The sequence below is a fragment of the Vicia villosa genome, unplaced genomic scaffold, assembly GCF_029867415.1.
Source record: "Vicia villosa cultivar HV-30 ecotype Madison, WI unplaced genomic scaffold, Vvil1.0 ctg.001182F_1_1, whole genome shotgun sequence".
Lineage (NCBI taxonomy): Eukaryota > Viridiplantae > Streptophyta > Magnoliopsida > Fabales > Fabaceae > Vicia > Vicia villosa.
Window position 1 is genome coordinate 75,258 of NW_026705523.1, and position 9,647 is coordinate 84,904.

General features: G+C 28.6%; 1 protein-coding gene across 1 annotated transcript; it reads right to left on the reverse strand.

Moving 5' to 3' along the window:
* Nucleotides 1-813: 813 nt before the first annotated feature.
* LOC131633857 (GDSL esterase/lipase At5g22810-like) lies at nt 814-2,696 on the reverse strand. The gene is made up of 5 exons (XM_058904538.1): nt 2,456-2,696; nt 2,219-2,349; nt 1,897-2,130; nt 1,164-1,419; nt 814-1,087 (listed from the first exon to the last, which is right to left on the reverse strand). The coding sequence occupies exons 1-5, from the start codon at nt 2,691-2,693 to the stop codon at nt 891-893; spliced, it is 1,056 nt and encodes a 351-aa protein (XP_058760521.1). The 5' UTR covers nt 2,694-2,696; the 3' UTR covers nt 814-890.
* Between the last annotated feature and the right edge of the window lie 6,951 nt (nt 2,697-9,647).

Here is a 9,647-nt window from a genome sequence, read left to right on the forward strand (position 1 = left end):
TCTTGGCAAGTTTACATGTATCTTCCTCCTACCTATGAACATATTATCTAACTTCACCGTCAAGAACTCAGGTTCTTGCACTCCGAAAAACCTAACGAAACTGTATCTCTTGCCTCTGATAACTCTCCTTGGTGGGATAACCACCACATCAATATCACCATGCTCACTAAAGACGGGGAACAATTCCTTCTCTCCTCGGTCTTCTGAGATTTCAATGATGAGAAAAAAGACGTTATTGGTTGCTTTTATCTTTGCTTGTCGCATCTCCCTCGCGTATCCCATCTTGGTTTCACGTTTCTTCCTCGCCTTTCGGCCTTGGTCCATCCCCCTTCATAATCTTCACATTCCATTCCTCCCCAACACTTCTTTGTTTATCTTCTATCTTGTTATTCTATATCAATAATTTTAAGATAACTTAAAGCAAGACTTTGTGAATCTTATTATCGAATTTCATGCTAACAACCAATTCATCTCAAAATAATTGTTTCTTTAAAAAATTTAGTTCAACTGATTATACTATTTTACTATGATACTTTTTTTATTGATTTTCACTTAGTTAATTACTCCATTAATCATAATTAATAAAAATATTTTAATAGACAATAATTTTATTATTAAAGTCAACTCAACTAATTATATTTTAAAAAATATATACAAATTAAATAAGACACTTTTTTTTTAATGAAGTAATAAAGTAATAACTAAAAAAACGATGTAGACAATTTTCATTATTGAATAAATTTGAAACAACTTAACTAACATTGCATTAAAATAGTAACACGATACATGGCATTTTTTATGTAGTAGAGTAATAACTAATATTTAAGACAACTTTATTTTGTTAAAGTGATACATATTTAAGACATTCTAAGAAGCCGATGAGGAATTGATTAAGTTTGAATAAAAGAGATTAAATCATGAGTCAAATGATCAATCAAATACTTGTGTGTAGCTTGTGTGGGATGAAAACTATCCCAAAATACATATTCTGATGCATTAGCACATGTTCCTATAGATATTGGATTGCATGCAAAAGTAACTTCTACTAATCCTGTCCCACAACAAGCCTTCCTAGATTCTGAAAATCCTGCAAAAATGTAGTTGTTAATTAATAAGCCATAAATAAGACAATTTTATAGTTTTAACATAATTAAATTTCTTACCATAATCAGAAGGTTTGGTGCTAAGTTTATAGAGAGGTTGGTAGATATCAAGGATGATGAGTCTAAGATCTGGAAATTTTTGTAGCAATTTCGTTGAAGTGAGATTGAGTTTTTTATTAAAGTCAATAGCAACATCGTTTATTTTTTCTACACATGTGTTGTAGGGAAAACCATAGAAAGTGATGACTATAGGCATACAACCTATAGGAGGTAATGTTGACACACCAATCTTCCTTGCTCCTAGTGCATATAAATCCTGTCAATCCATTGTGTATTGTTAAATAATAGAATTTGAATAAAATATTATTGTTTTGCAATTAAAATATAGTATATTAGGGTTTAGGTAATATCAAATTAAAATTAAAAAAAATTGAAAGTAAAACATGATAAATGATTATATTATACTTCAATCTTATTTAATTAATTTTATAAAAAAAAATTATATTAAAAATAATTGATAAAAGATGTAAGTCCTTAATTCAATTCTACTCTGAAATAGAGAAGAAATAATTAATTTTTTTTGTAAAATAATAATTGAAAATAATTATTAAAATATTATAACAAAATAAATTGATTATGAAGAATTTATCTAAACTCTAAATTAAGGAGGTTTAATATTATAGAGAAAATTTTCCTTAATTCCTCACCACCCAAATTCTTCAAAATTTTCTGTTTCATACTTATTTGATAAAAGTCAAACCCTCTCTATTTCTTTATATTAAGAGAAACATACCTGGATGAAATTAAAGTAGTGTTGCAAAAGAATGTCTGAGAACTGATAAGGTGTGTAAATTGTTTGGAGAAATGGATCTGCGTAATAATTTAGTACAAAATCACTACTCCCGGCAACAACAAAATATATTGAACCATATATTACTGATTGTGCTTTTGATTGTCCAATTATTTTCACCAATTCTTTCTGGTATTCCTTGTAGTATTCTAGTTGTTGGCCTAATGAAAGTACATTCTACATACACAAAAAGATATATCAAATATTATATTTATCTCATGCAACTTAAAGTAAACAAAAAAAGAGTGAGAGTGTATGTATTTACATATTTTAAAGATGTGGAAGGATGGTAACCAGTAGCTGCTGAGGCAAAGTTGGCACCGATCAAAAGATTGTTTCTTTCAGTAACTACGTTAAGGTAAGCTGGTAGATATGAAGTAAATCCAAAAAACTCAGCTACAATGAATAAAAATATAGATATGAGAATAAACTTTTATAGGAATAGTAATAATTTAGAAAATGTATGTAAATAATTAGATATGTTGAAGAAAAAGAAAATTACATGTATAATCTGCGGCAACCTTTCCATTAGAAAATCTTCCAGTTGGAGTGTGATTCACAAAGTCTCTTCCATAAGGGAAGAAGTTTGCTTTAACAAAGGTTTGTAAATAGTTGTTATTACCAACATCAATAATTGAGTCTCCAAATGCAAATAATGCTGGAACTAGAGGTTCTCCTTTGATAACCAACACAATTTTAAACAAAATAATGAGAGTTAAAGAGGAAATTAAAGATGCCATTTTTTCAATTATTTCTTTGCATACAATTGCAGTAGTTCATGCATGCAAACCATGTCTTTATATAGTACTAGTCCTTCAACTATAATATTAGTAACATTCATATAACACTGCAAGCTTTAATATTATATGATAATAAATGTAAACAAGGGAACAGGTTCAAAACAGTATATATTTGTTTTTCCAAAAAAATCTTGAAAATGACCTCTACAAATAGTACTAACTCCTCACTATACTCTTTACAATTTTTTTAAATTTAAAAACATAATTATCCTCCATAAGTATAGAATTTTTGTTTTTATTAAAATTAATAGCTTTTTAAAATTTTGGTTTTTCATACATTTTATATGTTACTTTTAGTCATTATTATTTTGTTTTATTCCTTACTAAATTGCTTAAATTTAAATTGATCCTTGTGATAGATAATATATTGATTTTAATCTCTCTAATATATTAGATAATGACTCAAATCAAATAATTTCTATATTACAAAAATTAGTTTTAACATGAATTAATTTTATAGAAATAAAAAGAGTACTGAGATCAAAAAATATTTATAAATATAAAAAGTAAATTAAAAAATAAGTTATTTACTCGTTCCCTTTGTTTGCTTCTATTTTTCTTTTTTTTTTTTCTATAAAAAATTTTCTAAACTAAGAAGCCAATTTCTTTCCAATTTTATTAACTTTTTTTATTTTAGATTTTTTTTATAGGTGTACTTGTACATATCTCTTTTGATTTGTACATTGGCGGCAATCAAAGTCTTTCTAATTTTATCTTATGATGTGTATATTGATTCTCTCCGTCTAGATTAATTATTGATTATTGTTTTTTAGTTTTTTTTATTTATAGAATGTTAAGTTATTTAATTGGTAGTTTTTGATGGACATAATGAAAAGGTTTGCCAGTTCAAATTTGACATTATATTTATTCATATTTAAATGGTAAATTTCACCAATATTATATATATATATATATATATATATATATATATATATATATAAAATTAAAATTTAATCTAACTTACCCCTATAAAATAATTTAGTGTTAGTAATAGATACTCTATACTAATTTTGTTATATTAATTATATTTTATAATTTTAAAAATAATTTATACTAATTTTGTTTTATTAATTAAGTTTTATTAATTATAAAAATAATTTTGTACGTGAATATAAATAATGACTGATCTATTGTTCGGTTCATAGACTTTAATCAAAACCGACGTATAAAACGAGACATATACTTTTTTTATAAACTCTTTAAATATATATAGGATTTATATATATATATATATATATATATATATATATATATATATATATATATATATATATATATATATGATTTATATATATATATATATATATATATATATATATATATATATATATTACGTCCAATAAAAATAAAATATTTAATAGTTATGATGTTTTTATGGATAATGGTCCTTCATATACAAAAACTTTTTTATTTAAAATGATTAAATATAAACATTATTAAAATACTACTAAGATTGTTTATTGGTTAATAGTGTTTTTGGTGTATTTGTAGAAAGTAGTCTATGATATTTCCAGGTGCTTTAATGGTTATAGGTTCGTTACGTCGCTTTCAAATTTAATTGTAATTTATTATATCAAAGTCAATTCATATTCATCAATAAATTTAAGAAAACATTAACTAGTTTCAGTAGTGCATCAGAGTTAATGTCTATCTGGGTTTGAGGTGTGTTACAGCTGATAGCAATACCGACAATACAATACCACCATCAAAGTCTTCTCGGTATCAAGCTTTAATGAATAGTAATAAAAGTTACAAGTGAGCAACAATAATTTTGAGATATAAATTGTTGAAATACTAAAAAGCAAGAAAAGTTGCAAGTGAGCAACAGCAATTGAGATATAAATTGTTGAAATATTTTAGTATTTTATTATATTTAAAATTATTACGTGAACATATTAATTAGAGAAACTCTAACTCTACCCCTTGGGTCTCTTATGCACCACGCGGATTGTTAAAAATGTCTATCTATTTTCGCATATGTACATGTGGAGGAACTTTTTTTTTTAAAAAATTGATTTTTTCCGTAGGTACATCCACGGATGCATAAAAACATAGTGAACGTTGAGAAAATGCAAATCATTTCAGTTTAGTAAATCTTCCTGAGATGTATTTACGGAACGTATTAGAAATAGAGTGTTTCGTAGACGTAATTACGGAACATTCTGTTATATTTTGATGTTCCATTTTTTTAAACCCTAAACCATAAGCCCTACACCCTAAGAAAATAATACACCAAAAGAATATATAGTACACATCACATAAATTACACTATAATTTGATGTACCGTTTTTCTAAACCATAAACCTTAAACCCTAAACTCTAAGGCAATGGAAAATAGTACACCAAAAGAATACATCGTATAAATTGCACTATAATTTGTTGTTCCATTTTTTATAAAAAAAATTATAATATAAAATGTTTCATAGGTACATCTACAGAATACTCTATTTTTAACACGTTCCTTAGATGCATCTCTGGAATAATTACTAAACTTAAATGATTTGCATTTTCCCGACATTTATTATGTTTTTAAAGCTTCCGTAGATATACTTACGGAATAAACCAATTTTTTTTATACAAAAATATGCTTCCGAATGCGCATCTACGAAACAATGGATGTATTGAGATATTCTCATTAATTATATTAATCACTTATTAGTTAAAAACTTAACGAATTATTAATTAATTTAATCAATAAAATTAAGATTTACATGCATATTTTATCCTTATTTTTTAAAAATAATTTTTTTTTTCATTTTAAAAATCACTTTTCACGATTAATATAATTAACCGTCATAAATATTGTAACTTAGGTCTGTTTAGTATTATCTAACTCGGTCGAATCACTTACAACCTTATAAGGAATACAATAGACCTCAACCTAGATTAGGAGATATAGGTCATGATGTTGCCTTATAAGGTAGAGTCGCATTGGTCATAGTTTGAAAAATACTTTCATGGCTTTATAAATATTAACCTTTAGGTTTAAGGTCATATCATATTCATTACAAATCAATGACATATGACCTTTGCTTGAATTATGTCATGTATAGCTCAACAAGTACAGTCGGCGCCCATTGAATTACCCTAAAATATATTATTGTTTTTTTTTATTATTTTGATGATTTTTGTATAGTTGTTTATCGTAATTTTAAGTTTTCTCGATGATTTCTCATCACACACATGAAAATAGTAATTTTCCATGCATTTTTGAAGTGTTGACTAAAGTAAGCTCTTTTTTACTCGATTCAAGAGTTCTATGAATCGATAAAACGAGCCAAGACCATTTGACTTGATTCAAGATTTTTCTGACTCTATTCATTCAGTTTTTGGACATTTGGCTCGATACAATGAAAGTGTGAATCGATTAACAAAATTGCTTCTAAGCATGTTTTTCATTCTATTAGCAAGACGTGATTCATTCTATCAATTACTTGATTCATTATGTCAGTGACTTGATTCATTCTATCAAAGAATTTAATTCATTTTGCCACTAACTTGATTCATTCTGTCGAATACTTGATGATCCATTTGGAGAGAAAACTTGATGCACAAAAGTGTCATTAAACACGATTTTGGATCTATTTGCAAGACTCGAGTCATGGCCATGAATACACAAGTTAAAGACAAAAATGAATCAAGTCATAACTTTTTTAACTCAATTTAAATTGTCAAAATAATTGATTCATTTCGGCTTCGACTCAAGTTAAATTTTCAACTTTCTTCAAATTTTGAATCAATTTATTTCAACATCGAATAGGATCATTTTGTGCTTTTTTACTTATCTCTTTGCCTTATCTCATGCGCATATAAATAGTATTTTCATTTCATATTTTCATAACTTTATGAGAAAACTCTCATTCAAGATTACGAGGGATCAAATTTTTCAGTGAGAAAAAGTGTTAGAAAATACATTTGCATCTCTCTTAAATTATCATCTTCATTATATTCATGGAGAATCATCATATAATGATTATGTGTGATGATTGATTATGAGAAAATATTATAAAACTAATCTTTCATTTTGAAGTGTGTAGTTTTCAAGTAAAAAATTGATCTTGAAGAGATTCAAATAAGTGAAGTTCTTGGAAGGAAATATAGAAGGAGTTCTTCTCCATTTTTATGGAGTTTGCCTCTAGATTTCTCAACCTAATGAAGAGAAGGATTCAAGGATTATAATTTCAAGATTGAGTGCATATTAGTGATTTTATCAATATTGAATTCCGTCAAGGGTTGAAGATTAACATCTTGGGGAAGATCAAGGATAATAGTGATGGTAGTTAGTTGTAGACAAGTTCAACCATGAAGCAATGAAGAAGATAGTGTTGAAACAAGATTGTTCAAACCCTTAAAAGGTTTTTATTATAACAAATTATCTAAAGAACAATAAGGTTTTACTAATCGTTGTTCAAGTGTGCAGGATCAAAGGACATTAACCTTTATATGAATCAAGATAAAAACTTATAAGAATCATTAAGAGAGATGCAAAGCTATTATGAATATAAAGTATCAGAACGAAGCTTTCATGCTCTAAAGAAGTCAAACTCAAATCTCCCAGATGTTGAGCTGAAGCTTACTTGGAAATCTAAAGACCAGCAATGTCTAAAGACTATAGTCATTTGAACCAAGCAGAGGTTTTCATAAAGAATGACTCAGTAACTTCTAAACAAGCTTCATCAACAGTTATGAAATCTCTACTTTAAAGGATTATTGTCTATATCAATTCAACATCTATAAAAGTATGAACTTTAGCTAACTCCAGCAACTTAGCATCCAAAACATCAAATACCCGAGATATCACAAATCAATGAAGGATAGAAAAATACTTAGAAAGGGGGGGTTTGAATAAGTGTAACTTTAAAAACTCTTAAGATAAAAACAATGAACACAATATTTTTATCCTGGTTCGTTGTTAACGAAGCTACTCCAGTCCACCCCCTTAGAGTGATTTACCTCAACTGAGGATTTAATCCACTAATCAATCTTGATTACAATGGTTATCCACTTAGAAACACTCTAAGTCTTCTAGAGTATACTGATCACACCTTGATCACTCTAGGAAATCACCACTTAGAAACTTCTAAGTCTTCTAGAGTCTACTGATCTCACTGATCACTCTAGGAACCTTTTACAAATCAATGTAAAATAAATGTTTACAAGAGTATGAATTTGCTTCTTAAAAAGCTATAATCACAACTGTGATATTTCTCTTAAGTTCTAAGCTTAACACTCACTAAATATTACAAAGTATGTGAGGTTGAAGATGAAGTTCGTGTGTTTTGATTTCAACAGCGTTTCAGTAAGTTTGCCAAGAATTCTTTACTGCTTCTGATCAGAACTTCACTATATATAGGCGTTTGAGAAGATGACTGTTGGAATGCATTTAGTGCGTTGCGTGACTGGACAGCTTTGCATTTAATGTTTTCACTGTTTTGTCAACTACCTCGAGCCATGCTTTTCTCTGCTTTTACTGACTTTACCTTTTGTAGCTTCTAATGTTCCTTTTGTCAGTCAGAGATTAGACTTCATAGCCTGTCATCTAGTACTAACTTCTGATCTCAGATTTTGTGAATACAACATTTGAATAATCAGAATTAGAGTTACAGCTTGATGCAGAGCATCTTCTTGTCTTCTGACTTTGAAGTACTTTAGCGTGATACCATAAGAACTTCAATGCTTCTGCTTCTGATCTCAAGTTCTTCTGATGCTTCATAGTCCATGTTCTGATTCTGCTTGACCATCTTCTGATGTCTTGCGAGAGCATGTTCTGATGTTGCAATCTAGAATCTTCTGAGTCAGTGCTTCTTAGCGCTGAATTGTGCATACTCTTTATATATTTACTGAAATGGAAAATGCATAGGATTAGAGTACCACATTGTCTTATACAAAATTCATATACATTGTTATCATCAAAACAAGAATATTGATCAGAACAAATCTTGTTCTAACAATCAATGTGTTTGAACCTATTATGAATATTCAGATTCTTACCAAGATGAATAACGCTATGAATATCAACAAATAACACATATTTGTCTTGAACAAAACCAAGCTCCTACAAAAATTCTTCAGCCACAGTAACTCTTTGCATGTTTCAGTAATGTCAAAGAACTCAGCCTCTATAGTAGACAATGCTACAGACTTTTGTAGTCTGGACTGCCAATCTACATTTCCCCTGCAAATTTAATCATGTAGCCTGAAGTGAACTTTCTGGAATCAATGTCTCCATCGATATCAGAATAAGAGTACCCTACTATAGTAGGCTTATCTCCTCCAAAACAAAGCCTAATATAAGTAGTACCACAAAGATACCTTAAAATCTATTTTACGGCATTCTAGTGCTCTCTATTTTATTTGACAAAAATCTACTGATTGTACCAACACCATGTGCTATACCTGGTTTTGTACACACCATTGTATACATTAAACTATCCAGAACAGACGCATAAGGAACATATTTCATATCAAACGTTTCATCTTCACTTGAAAGACATTTATTAGAACTCAACTTGAAATGAGTGAAGGTGCGGGAAACATAATAAATGGGGGTTTGAATTGGGTTGCACCAAATATAATCTTTTTCGTAACTCAAAAACAAGGTTAACAAGAGAAATAAAAATAGATGAACACAATTATTTTTATCCTGGTTCATTGTTAACGAAGTTACTCCAGTCCACCCTCCAGGGTGATTTTTCCTTCTCAATCAGGACTTAATCCACTAAAACCAAACTGATTACAGACAACCATACTGACTGCAGCCAATGCCTTCTTGAGACTTCTGACTAGCACCTAGTCTTCTCAAGGAAACAACAACTATAGGCTCTGATCAACCTTGCTGACAACCACAAGAATTTCAGCTAATCCTTATCGTGAAAGCACTATGATTGTAGCCAC